Source organism: Periplaneta americana, chromosome 6 (assembly GCF_040183065.1).
Source record: "Periplaneta americana isolate PAMFEO1 chromosome 6, P.americana_PAMFEO1_priV1, whole genome shotgun sequence".
NCBI classification, from domain to species: Eukaryota; Metazoa; Arthropoda; class Insecta; order Blattodea; family Blattidae; genus Periplaneta; species Periplaneta americana.
The window spans coordinates 102685971-102703731 of record NC_091122.1 but is presented as its reverse complement, the minus strand read 5'-3'; the positions used below and the strand labels follow the sequence as shown (position 1 = coordinate 102703731).

The following is a 17761-nucleotide window of genomic DNA, read 5'->3' as shown; positions in this document are numbered from 1 at the left end:
CACAGTCACTTCCAACTCAATGTTCTGTGATGTCATAGCGAGCTTCTCTCGTTCTCCGTAGCAATCCAGGTAGACTCAGAGCAGACCGCAACGCCAGACCCTATCGAAGCAGTGGTGTACGGCAAACCAGTTTAACTTAGCGTTTACAGTATCTAATAATAATAATAATAATAATAATAATAATAATAATAATAATAATAATAATAATAATAATAATATATTAGTGTATTAGGAACGTGGTAGTAATGCTATTATGCTTAAATAATTCTGGTATCTTCCTGACACATTTAATGCACGCTAAGTTCATGTGGATTTATTCTTAGACTAAACTACATGTCTTTAAATGATTTTAGATCTTATTTGCTAGGCTGAAGATATAAATTAAATGCAAGTAATTGCAACAACCCTAAAATTTCTGCAAAATGTTGCAAAATAACTATTTCTGTTGGAAATGAAGTTAATTTATCAGCTCACAATCGTAGGAAAGAAAAATTAAGAAAAAAACCAGCATTTACAAATTAAAGTATCCTCACTGTCATCTGTAGAGAAAACAGTCGTGATTCTCAGCTTGCGGGTGGAAATTAAAAATTTATGTCGTAAGTTTTTAACTACCGAAAGATTTAGCACACAATGTGATTATTCAAGTGGATTTATGGGATCGTAGCAAGAAAGGAATTTGATACCCAAAAGAACTCAAAACTGTGGCTCTAATGACAGACTATTTTTAAGTTCTAATGTTTATAAGTTTATGCAGTACTACAATTGTCTACAACAAGGTGCTTAAGACAAATGATAGCAAAACGGCAGTACTCTCCTGGTCCAAATGAATTTATGTTTTCTAGTCTAAAGTTGAATGTGAGTAATTTAAGTATGATAGAGAAATATTGTATTAATTGCAGATGAAATGTAATTTTTTACACCATATCGATTAAATAGGATTACGTAATACAGGTATTGTACAATGAAGTGTGTAATGTATGTTTGGCATAAGCTGATGTCTACAATGTTGACTCTACGTATTTGTAATTGGTTCATAAATGAACGGGTTTTAAAAAATAAGAAAAAAGGCATAGCCCATTTAATCATGGTTTTCCTTGAATACCGTACATAATATAATTTGTAAGCTGCCGCTGCCACTACCACTACCACTACTACTACTGCTGCATTTTCTATTATGTATAGTAAGTCTAATTCTATACCTAATAATTATTTCATTTTTATATTTGTTTGTATTACTGGTATGTATAGCAGGCCTAGTTTCAACATGGCTGCCAGTGCTGCTTCTTGGCTTCATAATGACCAAAGAAACCGAAATCATCTTTCCTTTCTGTGTATTACTTATTTTCTACATTGTACACACTATTATACACATTCTACCAGAACTAATAGCTCTGACAATGCACGATCCATCACAGCTCTGAACTTGGCTCTGACTGCTTCTCTGGGCCTCTTCTCCGAGAGGAAAACCTCGGGAAAAACCCAAATAGGTAATCCACCTAAGCAGGAATCGAACCCTGCCAGTCTGAACTATCAAGAGCAAAGTGGTGACATTCAGATTATCAGTTCTGTAGAAATGAGATTTCCATTATAAAAACTTGCAAGGTTTTCACAATACTTCGACATCTCTTAGCTGTCCAACACATGCATATTTTCAGAAAAATCCAAATCTCTGAAAAACATTTACGTAAGCTTCACTTTGGAGTTTCGAAATTTTCTTAATACTTTCTCCTTGTCCTTTAGTTTTCTTTTCAAAATGCTTCAGTACTACTGAATAATTAACAGGAAATAACGTTAAAATAGAAAATAAAATTTAATAACTTAGTATGCACACTGACACGATCATTTACGTTTGAAAGTCTGAAGAATACTGTTAGATGTTGTGTAGCAATTATCTTTCGATGGTGAAATTTTATTGTAATAATTTTTAAATAAAATTTTATTAAGCATATTGTATAACAATACTCCAATTTATACAATAAATTAATAAATGAATCTGGCGCCTTTGGTATAATAGGCTATAATATATAAAAATTGTTAATGATACGTAAATTATTTTAATGATCCATTGTTATGTCAATTGTAATGGTTACTAAGATGAGAGAAAAAGAAAATGCGAGAGAACTGAATGGTCGCAGATTTGCTAAGCCTAGAGTTCCTGGTTTATGTCCTGTAAGCCCTACATAGAGATACTCTAGCTGAGACATAGACCTAGCAAGAGAGATGCTATAATACAGTATTGTCGAAGCTGGGAGGACAGAGAAACAGCAACAAAATACGATCCATTATTGTTCAGTGAATAAAGTTTTGCTACAAAAATTAATATATATAATTATTATTATAATTATTTTGAGGCCCCCATGGCTGCTGTGTTTGGTCATGTGTTACAACGATAAAACAGACTGGTCTTCACCAACTCCAGTTTGAAAACAGAATCACTCAGATAATGCAAGAATATTCTCATTCTCTCAACATGCGATAATATGCCATCTCTTTTCTTCTTATATGCCCCAAGGAAATTATTCTTCACCCATTCCACATTTTGTCTAGTGAACCTATAAAAAGTTTTACAATCTTTAATGCTACTTCCTCTAAGTATTTTATACTCTTTTCTCGTTCTTTCATGCAGCTGCATCATATACCGAGTCATATCACACACGACTGAGTCACCTACTGAAGTGACTTAGAAAAATACAAGTTAGAGCTCAATAAAGTGAGTGGGAGTTGTACTTTATTCATGTGAAGTATACTCAGTCGACTCACTGATCGAGCATCTCTGCATCTAACTCAGGGTCAAAGGTTCAACAGTGAGTCCAAGATATCTGATAACATTTTTATTCACACCAAACTGAACAGAACTCCAAAATTTGCGAGTTTTTTGAGCAGACTTCAACCTTATTCACATCACCCAATCCAATGGCTATACCTGGATATATTAACGTTGATGAAAAAGAGATTGAAAGAGATTCAAATGCAAAGCTAGATTGCTACTGTATGGTTTGGTTGTTCTATTTTTGTTATAAATCAAGGCGACAAACATGTACTCTTATCATTTACAATAGCCTTCTAGGGAAATAAACTCTAGACCTGTAGTAAAACTCAAATTTTCCAATTCAGACTTTTATTAATTTAAAAGTTTACTAGATGTATGAGCTTGCTGATTAGCTATGCAAATTCGAAATTTGTTGCTAAAATGGTGGCGTTTGTGGGTAGCATTTCAAAGAAACAGTTTTCTATCTATCAAGGTCACGATTGGAAATCCTTCTCCACTGCGACCAATCCATCTGCTCGTACTGTACTTACTTCCAAATGGCTTTTAAGGAACATGGAGGTTCATTGCCACCCTCACATAAGCCTGCCATCGGTCCCTATCCTGAGCAAGATTAATCCAGTCTCTACCATCATCCATTTTTATATTATCCTTCCATTTACCGTCTCGGCCTTCCAAAAAGTCTTTTCCCTCTGGCCTTCCAATTAATACTCTATATGCATTTCTGGATTCGCCCATATGTGTTACGTGCCCTGCTCATCGCAAAAGCCTGGATTTAATGTTCCTAATTATGTCAGGTGAAGAATACAATGTGTGGAATTCTATGTTGTGTAACTTTCTTGATTCTCCTGTAATTTCATCCCTCTTAGCCCCAAATATTTTCATAAGCACCTTATTCTCGAATACCCTTAACCTCTGTTTTCTCTCAAAGTGAGAGTTCAAGTTTCACAACAATACAGAACAACAGGTAATATAACTGTTTTATAAATTCTAACTTTCAGTTTTTTTGAGATTTGGGTAAAATGGCTTAAAAAGTTGACCTGCTGCAATCATATATGCCACTGCATCTGTTAACAATAATAGTACCCATTTTTCTTCAACACCATTTGGATATGTTTTCAATTCCGAATTAACAAAACAGGCAATACTTTTAGAATTTGCTTTCTGAACTTCTTTTGAACATAAAAAATGGACTTTTCCTGGATCATTTACATCCATTTTCTATGGCTATTATAAGAACTGCAATTTCCTTATTTTCGAACGCAGAAATAAATGTAGTATTGTTGAGTGAGTAGTCATATAAAGAAGAAGGCAAAAAATTACATATAAAAGCAAAAAAAGGGGCAAAAAAGTACTTATTAAAGCAAAAAGGCGTAAACATTTACTAAACGCCTTTAAATATGATAAAATATATAAATATAATTTTAAAAAGGCGTAAACGACAAAAAAGACAAAATGTAATTTCACCAGAATGCTTTATTTCTCATGATTTGATCTTTACTGTCGTTTTCCTGCGCCCATACCACATTCCGATTGCTTGCAGCGCCATATTTTCACCTGGTGAAAGACTTGGAACTAATTTTTTTTTGTATAATTCGCAAGCGCATTACTTAATTAGCTTATCTACAAGGTTTCACACTCCTATGATCATTACAGTCCGTGTTGTGCCATACTGGACACTGTCAGTTTAATTATAACCACCTGGTACATACACATACCTTATTTATCCAGAATACCTATCTATGTGTGCGTCATTATCATGACATAACTGAATATGACACCATATTATAATATTACAGGGGTAATGTCACTTATGGCCCTACCTGTACATTGAGATTCTCCCATCTTTTATTAGTTGAAATTTCGTGAAAATGGTATGATGATGTATCTTGATATCTTGAGTTGATTATCTTCTAACTGTTGAAAATGATTAAGATGACATGGGGCTTTTAAGATATAAAACATGTTTTATACATAGGGTTGCCAGACTGGCGCATGCATCGAAAAAAGTTCGTATTAGTTCGGAATGTGTTCTGAATTGCTTTTTGGAACAAACCTAATGTAGCTACATTCGTTTGTTGAGAAAACAAAAGAACAATACACAATGTCAACCACACATAGCCTACATCTTTTATCAATGCCTTGAGGATTAAACTCCCTCCATAATGACCTCATAAACATATAGAAACAAGTGCTGGAAGCTTCCATTCAAAACTGAACATTGGGTATATCTTTTACACATATCTCAGGATTGTTCTTAGACAGTTAATAATTTGCATCTTTTCACCAATGTTGAAATCTTTCTCACAGATGTGTTTTTCCACCAAGGACATATAGGGTCATTCCACGAAAATGCGACATTTTCACGAAAAATAAAAATCTCACGAATCTCTGCTTGTTATAAGTCATTTTTTTCGTTATGATCCGAATTTTTTGAATCTGATAACACTGATTGTGTAACAACACGTATGTGGGAGAAAAAGCACCAAGAAGTCTGTGGTTTAAGAGCGCGAAATTATCTACTAGAAATCACATATTTGAATGCACATTTAAGGCAAATAAATCATTACTTCTGTATATTGAATGCAATTAATAATGAAGTGCGGACCTTTGTTAATAATTACAATGCATAGAAACCGTAATACAATGATTATTTCGTGCTTGATTGCAATTATTACAAGGAAAGGTTGAGAGTTCGTGTGTCACGCTCAAATGAACATTTGTTTATATTTCTTCAAAACCATTTAATTGTTTCATGTTTCATAAATGTAAAAGTGAGAAACATCACATAACAATCAACTTCTTATATGGACAACATTTTGATTTAGGTACGTATTCTACAAGAAAAACACGTGACACACACAACACAATGACTGTGACATACGAACAAAAATGTTATGTTTGTGTGTCACTAAAGTTTATCCTAAAACCCAGTTACAAGTTTTGTTGTTATTGGAAGTCTTTACGTCTAAACATTTAGTAGTGGAATTTCAAATACTTATTGTTGATTTAGATAATTGTGTGTGCGTGCACACGCACCTGTGCGTTTTTTTTTTCAAAGTACATAAACTGTAAGTTAAACACTCTTGAAAATATGTGTTCCATAACTGTTGTAAGGGGGAAAGGAACTGGCCACGCTATCCCATTATCTCCTGGCCTAGTTGCCTCATAAGTGGTGCCTTCTTGGTATCACTAGTGAAGATTACACCTGTCTTTGGGCAGACTAAACAACAACTGTTGTAAAAATATAGTGTGTAGGCCTAAAATTAGCATGAAACAATTTATGCCTAAAGTTCGCATAAAATATTTATTATTTTTTTAATTCCTTGAATTAAAAACTTAAAAAATTGGTTTATGTTAATTTATTTCATATTAAAAACAAGTTTATGCAGTACATTTATATCGTAAATAGGTAGTCACCATATTAGGCCTGTGTATAAATAAATTGGTGTAAATTTCTGATATTAATTTAAAATCGTTTTATTTAATAACATTAATTAATTTACCCTGGGTATCATTTAGCAATTATAAAAGTTAGGGCTTTTTAAATCTAGGCCTATATTAGTTTTTCTATTGATATAAATATTAATACATTTTGAACATTTTTTTGATAGTATTTTCAAGAATTTAAGTTGGGCTGATTACTTGGTTGGGTTTTTTCCGAGGTTTTCTCCAACCATAAGGCGAATATCAGGTAATCTATGGCGAATTCTCGGCCTCATCTTGCCAAATACCATTTTGCTATCACCAATCCAATTGACACTAAATAACCTAGTGGTTGATACAGTGTCGTTAAATGACCAAGTAAAAAAAAAAGACGTCAAATATAGGCTACATATGAAGTTACAAAATCTTGTGGTGGCGAAGAATTTAAAGTGTCTGTGATGTCCAAGGAAGGGAAGTACTACAAATGATTGACATATTGGTATATTCGTCACATGGTATTACACAGGAAATATCACTGCATGTGGTTGTAAACAACCGTGGGTATTTTAAATTTAAAAGTGTATTTTAGTGTAATCTAGTGTTGTTTTGTATAATAAGAACTGTAGGCATAGTGTGTAAGTCTTCCACAAGAACTGATGTATTTATAGTGCATTTAAAACAATTAGTAACCAACATGACAGAAATGTTCGTGTGTCAAAACACATTTGCAATATTACATGTACTACATAAGTGTCTTAATTGTTTGGAAAGCAACTGAATGCATTTATGTCATTTGGCACAATAATATGTGCATTTTCCATTTTGGTAATAAATCTAGTGGCAAGAAAATGTTCGTGTGTCACACCATATAATATTTAATATTTTTTGCATTATTAATTATTCCTTTTCATTAAGAATTTTTGTTTATATTTAGGAATACTCATGTTAAAAGACAGTAATGTCTTTTTCATGAATTACTAAGTATTTAATTAAATATCCTGTGAAGATCATAGTTAGGTACTTAAAAAATGTTACGTGTGTCACTATGGAATGACCCTATATTTGAAAGGTCCAGGTTCAATGTATTATGCACCTTACGTTAGTGAGAAAGAAAAAAATGTAGGTTTAAGTTACACTTCGCACTACACTACATGATACATAGTCTATTACACCACACACTTGTAACACATAATGTTACAAGTACGAGGCGTGTTCTTAAAGTAAGTTCCAAAAGGGTGTAGTAAGTAAACGGGAAGATATTTGCAAACTATTTTTGTTGCATTGTATTCACCACACTTCAATTACTTCTCAACATAATCTCTACCATTATTGAGGCAATTATCGAGTCGTGGCACAAGTCTTTCTATCCCCTCATTGTAGAATTCGCCCGCCTGCAATGCGAACCACTCCCACACTGCTGTTTTCACTTCGTCGCCATCAATACGTTGACCACAGAGGAACTTCTTGAGGTACAGGAAGAGATGAAATTCACTCGGAGCCAAATCCGGGCTGTAGGGGGGATGGTCAATTTGTTCCCAGCCAAATTTCGAGATGAGATTTTGGGTGTCGTCGCCATCAAAACGTTGACCACTGAGGAACTTCTTGAGGTGCAGGAAGAGATGAAAGTCATTCGGAACCAAATCCGGGCTGTAGAGGGGATGGACAATTTGTTCCTGTCCTCATGATTTTTTTCATCGACAGCACGCGCCAAATTGCCATTGACCAAAGATGGCCAACCGGTATGCTGCTCGTCATGCACAGAGACGCGGCCCTCTTTCAACTTCCTAACCCCTCTCCTGACCATTCCATCATTAATGGCATCATCACCATACACCTCACAAAGTTGATGATGAATGTCAGCTGGTTTGATGTTTCTCGCATTCAAGAAATGGATAACAGAGCACATCTCACAGTCAGCGGGGTGCTTGATCACTTTAAACATTTCAACTGATCACAACTAACCACACACACGGACTGAAGCTCTGAAACTGCATGCACAGCTTGTCTGAAGATTGAAGAAGAAAATATGCATGCGCAAAATAACGATTGCAGCGATGTGACGGCTATAATTGAAAACGGAACTTACTTTAAGAACACGCCTCGTACGTATTACGAATGTGATTAAATACTGCGCATTTTATTTACATTTGATTACCAATGTAGTTTAACCAACTTTAATGTTTTCTCCACATCAACAAACGATAAAAACAACTGGAATGAGAACAATTTATTTCAAAGTGTTCAGCAAACACTTTTGTAATTTTTAAAACATGTAAAACATCCTATTTTTACTAACATAATACATGTGCATAAGAAATCAACTTCATAGGTTACCAGACCACACGCGAACCAAGCTATGAGGACAGTTTAGTGTGCTTAACCGATGGATGAAAGGACAGGCAGTCGCTTTACAGTCACATGCTTTTGTTTACTTCTGCTCCATGTACACACCCTGAATTAAGTATATTCCTTTTCTTTTATTTCAAAACCATATTTTTCAATGGTAGAAAGGAATAGTTTCAAATTGATAATCATGCTCCACCCTCCCCCCCATATATTGTAATGTCGTCCAGATAAGCATGAACTCCTAAAATCTTTCTTTACACTATAACTTTGTCCATCACGCACTGAAACACTAATGGAAATCCTATTACAATAGTAAGGTCGACTGCAACACGCTTCAAATGCAGTCACAAATGTATCAGTGTTCTGTGATATTACTAGCTTGAAATTGACAATCCTTATTAAAAGTTTCAACCTTAAAACAAAGTGATGAACTGTTTCTTTATGCTTTTGCTTTCTTAGCTACCAGATTCCAAGCAAACATTTCATTTCTCTTTTTTATGTTCAGCACTTCTACAGCATCTAGATAAGTGTCACATTCACTGATAAACTCATACACAACACAGGACAAATAATTAATCATAACATTTAATTTCCTTTATTAAACTATATAAATTCAAGAAGATTCAGAAGTTTTCAGCCATTTACCCATGTCTTTGTAACAGTTGGAGAATCTGGGTGTTTCAAATTTTGGCGGTCTGACATTCCTTACCACAAATGCCTTCCACTATAAACAAACTTCAATTAATTTAAAATTTACTAAATGTATGTAGTTTGTTGATTAGTTACGTAAATGTTGTACATAACAGCAACTGTTTGGTAATTGTCCTAGGTAACAAGTTTTCAAAACATACCAGATAATAATTAAAAAGTAGCCTATTACTATAAGACTTCAATATGAAATAGCATGGTATAACATTAGCTTTTCAGTCAGTGAAATATCAGGTATCAAGAAAATGTTACAGCTGTTTTATCGAAAACACGTATTTCTAGTGTATTAAGTGTATTAAAAAATACTGTAAAGTCAACTCCATGATAGGCCAAATCGGCCCAGAGGATGGTGAGAAGTAAAGGCTCTCACTTTTACAGACAATCGGCACTTAATGGCAGTAGGGATGTCAGTCCTACATGCTTGCTGTCTTCACTCTCAAGGAAATGCACCTGGTCCTCATTTCTGTTAGAGGCTGAATAGACCCCAGGGCCACAGTATGGATGGAAAGATTAGATCAATGGAAAAATCCATGATCCCACAGGGAATTGAACTCGCTATCTTCCAGCTTGAACCATTGCGCTTTAACAACAATGCTACCGCATGCCCCTAGAAATATATATATATATATATATATATATATATATATATATATATATATATTTACTGAAAACCTCCAGATGCACATATCTTACTTCTTGGAGTTTCAAAATACATTGATTGCAATGTGTGTAATTTACATTGACTCTGACAACAGTAATAAATTTTGAGTTGAAAATTTCTTCTACTTTTGATTTCTATTCAAGAGATGTAGTTTTTTTAAGCTACCCTTAACTGAAGTTCAGACTGATATGTACATCTATTATCAGGCAGTACATCTCACTTGACGATATGTGTTAGAGGCAGAACAATTGTTTGTATACATCTGAAGACTGATTAGTGTAGTCAGCGATGTATGTAATGGAGAGAAAAAGGAACTGTCACCCTACCCCATTATCTCTCGGCTTAGTTGTCTCATGAGTGATGCCATATTGGTGTCACTTATGAAGTTCGAATCTGTCTTCTAACAGTTCAGTAAACAAGTCACACTTAGTATTTTTATAAAGTTCACCATTTCTTGATATGCAATACAATATGAGAATGTATGACTGTTGTATTTGCTGCACATCGACATATTTGAGAGAGGAAAATGGTGAAGCATTGAAGATATTTTCTGTGACTAACTAGATGGCCAGTTCTTGTCCATAACGCAAATGTTTTTATGTGTTGCAAACGTTTTACTTTAGTGCTGGGGAGTTCAGACAATTTTCTTATGTGTTGTCTATAAATCAAACATTCAGCATACGCCTCAAGAATGTGCAGTCTCATAATTTACACACAATCAGAAAGGTTGTAATAGGAGCCAACAAAAAAACCACAAATATAAGAAAACATGATCCCAATAAACTCATGATCATAATCTGGAATACCCCTCCCCCCAAAAAGTAATAAATTCAACAAAATAAACAAATTTTGGGCACTGATAAAAAATCAGAAGAAATGGAAAAACCGTAATAATGTGAGTGCAGGATAATTTTCGGGGTGGGGGGGGCCAAAAAATACAAACATACAACCTGTTCTATTTCATCTGTTTTTGAATGCAATATTTTATGAACTTCTCTACTATCCTCTTCACTTTTCATTCATGCAAACTGCTAACGAATCTCTCTCACCTTCGTCCTTATACTTTATAGTGATCTCATCAGAACTGCTCAGCTTGCCCCTGAACACACGCTGCATCATTAGCACCAGTTCATCATATGTTATTGCTTCATTGTGGATAGGAATACGGCGAACGTCGTCACCCAACTGCGCCTGATGACGCAAAACAAAATAAGAAGAACTAACCCCAATTTTACATTTCTATAGCCCTTACAGGTGGTCTGTAACTTAACACAGGAAAGATGAGTCACGAAAAATACATTTCTAGATCTACTTTGTTTATTACACGAAGGACAATATTATAAATCATCCTACGATTTATGCATGGCTCCTACATATGAAGGTTTTTACATAAAATTTGATCACGAAAATCAAGTGTGGGATATTCTGTCAATCGTAGTCCAGCAAAAGGAAGCATCAACAGGAAAAGTCAGGAGAAACAACAATATAAAAAATGGAATAGGTTGAGTACAGTGAATAAGAGAGAGAACGGAAGAGAATGAGTAATGTGAGCAAAAGGAGAAAGGCTATAAAATTATACGAACAATTAATAATATGTCTGGAGTACAAAAAATCTTGGTAAAACTGTAGCCCGTCATGACAGTCTATTTTTGCTTTTTGTTTAAAAAATGGCCATATTTCATGGTTTTTCACACGCGAAAATTACTAAAAAATGGAGAAAAGCACAGTTTAAATTTGTAAAATCTCACGAAATATTACAAACTCTAAATTTAAAAAATGGTTAAAAATGGAGCATTTCTAAGAAAAAATACGAAATAACTTACTTTTACAAATGTAGTGCAATTATACTTATATATGTGTAAAAAGTGTAGTACAGTATAAACTCGATTATCCAGGCTAATTGGGACCACAGGTCATTCAGATAATTGAATTCAACATTTTAAAACAATATAGCTAACCAAGAATTTCAAAATCTACAGAAATTTTATGTTGTTGTTGTTTTCTAATGCCAGGCATTTGACAATAAAGTCATTTGACCTCCAGACATTCTGGGGGTTGTGTGTGAATGAAGTAGCCACCAAAACGTTAAAATGTGGTGTTCACTTAAATCGGCTACAACTTGCCATTTAACTTTAATTTAACATTTAACAGAAATTTTATTGTAATATATTTACAGTACATGAACAGTAATAAAATAAACGTACTGTACAACAAAACATTTATGAACAATTACAGTATAAAGTCTCAAAGCTTTAAATTATATTTACTACAGACCCTGGAAAGTGTCATTTTAAAGCTTACGAATAGGGCTTTTATTTGATATATAACATGACCTCATTGTAGTTTTTTTCTTTTTCTTTTTTTTATTTCACTCCTTCTCTATTCTTTAATTTTGAGTTTTCACAAAGTGGTATCATGCAAAATTTAAACTTTCTTGTGACAGCAACAATATATTTTCTACACCATGATGCAAAAATAAAAAATTATTCCATACCTAATAATAAAGGATTCCTTTTTATTTCTAGCATATTGGATGCTTTTGTCACCTTCTATGGGTTACATGGATTCAGTTTGAAGAGAATGAAATTTCCTGATATGGCAAGAACATCTGGTTTCCTAGAATAAGAGAAGTATGTAGCTGGTCCAGTTGGATGTAAGAATGATATTTTAACATAACGATCAATAGCAGCTCTCAAAAGAATACATCCCATCCACCACGAATTGTCATAGGCACATGCCACAAAATCAGTCATGTAATCAAAATATCAATCTTCAACTTTGGGAGTGATTTTAATATAATGCAAAACAGTTTCTTCAGAAGCTGAAAATTCTTAGGTTGCTACGTCTTCAGTTGATACTGGAAGATAGGAATAAAACTTATGAGTTCCTGTAACAGCAATTGCTTCATCAAATCGCATTTATAAATATTTCTCCTCTTCCAGGTATTCTTCATTTGTAGTATACAAAATACTAATTGCAGGGATGTTTGCTTCTCTCCACACAAACAGCTGATGAGGTGTCATGATCTGATTTGAGAGAGGGTTTTGAAGGCTGGCCTTTGCTACATGTCTCTTAACTGTGCCTTCAACACCATCACAAACTTCATTGCGCTGTGCAATGGTATATAACTGTCACTCTGCTTCAATGCTTTGGAAATCGTTCTGGTGGTTACACAAATTTACGAAGTTCTTTCGATTTTATATTGAACTGTTGAACTGTCTGAAAAGCAAAATATCTGTTTCAAGTTTGGGAGTAATTCAGTTTTCAATAGAGCAAGAACTTTTCTTTGGAAGGCATGAACAAGAACTGTGTCATGTTTCACACATTCTAAGATGAAAACAAAATCCTTATGTTTCAATTCATCATTTTTCTTGTAATACAGAACAAATGGATGAACAGCTACCAAACAAATGGATGAACAGCTACCACTGAGTTGTTCCAATGGAATGACTGGGCTTCATCTTGTATAATAAATGAATAGTTCTCGGCAAAATCACATGTCACCTCTGTTTCATTAAGACAAAGTGCAATTTTCTTTCCTGCAAAAAAAGAAAATTGCAGTTTGGCGATGAAAACATACTTTTTCAACGTTACCAGGTTGGCTAAAAACTCAACAAAATCCTCTGGGGACTTACAAATAGTTCCAAATGAATACCGGTACTGATCCACTGAAACCCACTTGTAAATATCTAAGGCTTCTTTGAAATCGTCAATGCTAGGACATGAATCACAGTCATCATACAGCATTTCTGTTTTGGAGGAATACATCTTGATAAACAATGTTTATACATTCTGAGGTATTGGAGGAAAAAAAAAAAAAAAACACGCACGCACATATATACACACTGCGCGCGCATGAAAATGCACTGATGTACATACGGAGTGAGTCCCACTAGCTCTTGCAAATTTTGAAAACCCAGCCATTTTAGATAGATACTTGGACTTGAAATGTTGGTAAATTTCTCTCAGATTACCAAGAATCAAACACTTTTGGACATGAGTTCTACAACCATCCTTGTCTTTGAAATATAATCTTTCTTCCCTAGCATTTGCCCGTTCACTTCATCGCTACAGTAAAATTCCTTATACTAAGTCGACTGTATCATCACTTCATCGGACAATGCTTTTTCAGGTTTGGAATAGGGTGACAACAAAATTTCTTTTTCTTGTACAAGCTTTTTGCCTTTCTTGTAATGTAGTTACTTACGGTACTCTAAATTCATGTTCAGTTTTCTTACAGAACCAATTTTTTGGTAAAAAATGTTAAAACCATGAGCTTTTCACTTTTGTTTGACGTTTCCAATTTTTCTTTGCTGAATCATTCCTAAATGATAACTGTGATGATTTTCCTCATCTGAATCATCTCCACAAGTAAACAATGGCTCTTTGTAGGTCCTTTTAATCTTCTCTATCTTTTATTTGCAATACTTCTTAGAACTCCATTTCTTCTTACACACAGGAGATTGATCAAGGGAGGTTAAAGAGGCATTTAAGTGGGTTAAAGCTCCAAGTGGATCCACATACTCGTCCTTAACATGACTAGGATCAGGAAGCTCTACATTCTCAACAAGAATTTCCCTTTTCAAGTGTATTGTTATCCATGTGGTACATATTCTTCTTTCCCTACTGGAATCTACATGAAGTGCACTGTCAAGAAGAAAATTTAAGTTTTATATGACACCAATGAGACAACAGTATAAAATTTGTACTGAATAGCTGAAAGACATGTACCTTTAAATGCATTTTTTTTTATTTTAAAATTCCGTTTTTGTGAAAACTCAAAATTAAAAAAAAAAAAAAAAAAGAGCAGTGAAATTTGAAAAAATCCTCAATTATGTCATGTTGTATATCAAATTAAAGCCCTAACCATAAGCTTTAAAATGACACCTATCCCAGATCTGTAACTATTACAGTTTCCTAATAACTAAGTATACGTGGCAGTTAGCAAAATTATGAAGCTTTTAGACAATTGAAAAAAGTCAATATCATAAAAATGGGTGGTTGGAATTAAAAAATAATTTTTAAATATCTTACAGTAACGTACAAATGTACAAAAGATTAATAAAATCCATACTGTTATGTTCCAAAATAAATTCATTGGTTGATTTGACATGGAATGACCCTGTTTTAGATAGCAGTATCGGTTTAATTAAGTGTTGTTACATGCCACTTCTTTTACAGTTTGACTGTTAAATGTCTAGATTTGCGTAAGTTAGTTGATGGGGGAGCAAAATTTTTTCAGGCCTATAAGCGTAGCACTATCTACATACTGGCTGCAGGTGGCACTAACACAACTCCTCTCTAGAATTAATATGTTTCAACATATAACTATTACTAACCATACAAGCAATAACATCACATAATGAGTTACGTTGAGGGATTAGCTAAATGACAGGCCGAAATCTGTAACAAAGCTTATTTCAGTGATTTCATACTGAAGTGGTTTAGCTGTATTCAATCTTCACCAAAGTTTTCATTCTCAGTGGATATCTGCTCATTGTAGAGAACATGAAAACGAAATTTCAGATTTTGTAGCTAAAATGAATACCAAAATTTTACAGAAACTAAACCAATCCTATCAATCTGCAAAATCAAATAATTTATAATTTCCAAAAAGAGCTGGCAGAGTACTTCAAAATAAACAGAATATCACAGATATGAGGCTGTAGAATAATAACAGGTCATGATTACTTGGCTGTGCACTTATACAAAATGTAAACATGTTTAACTCTTCCAGATGTGTTCTGTGGGTAATTAGCAAGGGACTGCCGATTTTGTACAAGGTATGTGACAAGGTTAGTGGGTTAGCTGAGGGGATATCTAAGTTACGTGAGGTCTAGAATCTTAAATCACTGATATATTTTCACATATTCCTTGGCCACACGTCACTTAGATATCCCCTCAACTAACCCACTAACTTTGTTACATACCTTGTAAAAGACTGACGCCCCTTGCTAATTGCCATTCTGTGATAAGAAGAAACTTTCATAATGCATAAAGATCACCTTTTCAGATGCTCTGACCTTGATAACTCACCACCCACACACTGTGCAGCCTCTATTGGGAAGCAAGAAATTAAACAGAAAATATCCACGCCCTTGGACATTAGATTACTATTAACTTATCTTACTTCAATTTAAACACACTAATTATTTTAACATTTCAATCAACAACTGAATTAAGTTCTTTTCAGTACCAATCTGTCATAACTCTTCAGTACCTGCCTACAAAACATATTAATTTGTTTCACATAATTCAAATGTAGGCCTATATGTTTATAAACTATATTTAGAAATAAGAAAATGTTCATATAAAAGATCTTTTCTGAAAGATAAAAATATTGCTTTTCTACTTTTAGACAACTGTTAACTTACAAATCTCCAGGAAGTTTGAATATAAAATAGGTAAAACACATACATAATATTTATTTTCAGTAGAAGTTGAAAAATAAAATGACAACTGACCTTAATTATCAACTTTCCACTCAAATCCAACTGTGGATAAGACTGTTCCTCTCCTCCACTCTTAGAAAACGTAGAATTCATTGTGGCAAGATTGCAAGCTATGGAAAAGAAAAAAGCTTAGTGTACTTTGTAGATAATTTTCAATCCTTTTATGTGTAATTACAATATTTCCCCCAATGTTGCGATAAGTAGCTACCGGTAATTAGTGCACAGCAACGATGAAGAAGTGAATTGAGATTTCAGAACATTATACACGTAAGTCGTAACAGAAGTTTTATCAATGGCATGGACGATCTTGGTACAATGTGCTGAAAATTGATTAGACCACAATGGGTGAATTATCCTTACCGTAGTAACACTTCTGTCAGCCGAACGTGATAGTAACAAATTAAAGTTTCCAAAAATGTGATAAAAATTATGTTTTTAAATTACAAGAAATTAAATTAATCTGAACTAATAAACTGACACCTTTGCCATAGCGCACACACCGGCGGAAATCCGCTGACGCCAAAGTTGTTTAAGTGACAAACCAAGTCATATGCCAAGATCCGATTGGAAAAGGTACAGATACGAATTATAGCAACACAGCTGTATGATCAGGGGTCACAATTTATTATTAAGGCCCGTATTCACCAACGTCAGTAATATTTGCTATTATCTCAGATTTCTAAAACTCTGGTAATACCATTATCTCGGATAACGCTCAGTTCTGTATTCACCACATAATATATTATCCTGGTTTTCAAAAACGGAGTTTTCGTTTCAGACTGCATTTGATAGTTAAATTTTTCTTAACGAAGCACGGAAAGCATAGAGGGAAACAATTGATTAACGCCATGCGCACTATAAATTCATTATAAAAATAAATAAGTTTACGAGTGTATATAGGTTAGGTGTGCGAAAATAGTTTATCTACCGTAAGTTATGGCTAGTGTTGATCAGAAACGTAGAAAGAAACCTAATATGACATTTCAAGAGAAGGAATTGTTATTGGATTTGGTGGCAGAAAATATAAATGTGATAGAAAATAAAAAACAGATGGTGTAACAACTCAAATGAAAAATGAACAGTGGCAAACAATTTCAATTAGTTTTAATTCGCAAGGAAACGGGCCTGTTCGGGATGCTACAAACTTGAGAAATGTTTGGGAAAATTTAAAGAAGGCTTCTAGAAAGGCATCGGCGGAAATCAAGATGGAAGCGTTGAAAACAGGTGGGGACACAAGTAAGGTTATTACAATTGATCCTATCCTTGAAAGGGTAATAGAACTTATTCGGCCTTCAGTAGAGGGACCGAAAAACCCATACGACGGTGACAGTGAACCATTAGATATTGTAGTTGTTGATAATGGTGATACAATTGTGCTGACAGAAGAATCCGCGGAATTAA

General features: G+C 34.1%; 1 protein-coding gene across 5 annotated transcripts in view; it reads right to left on the bottom strand.

Annotated features, from left to right (window-relative positions):
• LOC138701580 (protein TFG-like) overlaps positions 1–16916 on the bottom strand; it is a 68861-nt gene extending 51945 nt beyond the window's left edge. Inside the window, exons 1-3 of one of the 5 annotated variants that reach the window (XM_069828613.1) lie at positions 16721–16916; positions 16373–16470; positions 10958–11099 (exon numbers count right to left, since the gene is read on the bottom strand). In XM_069828613.1, the coding sequence (XP_069684714.1) occupies positions 10958–11099; positions 16373–16453 (223 nt within the window). In that variant the 5' untranslated portion in view covers positions 16454–16470; positions 16721–16916. Of the gene's footprint in view, positions 1–10957; positions 11100–12402; positions 12525–16372; positions 16471–16568; positions 16689–16720 lie in introns of those variants that run through there. The other 4 variants (XM_069828609.1, XM_069828611.1, XM_069828610.1 and 1 more) reach the window with 4 other exon arrangements.
• Positions 16917–17761: the final 845 nt, after the last annotated feature.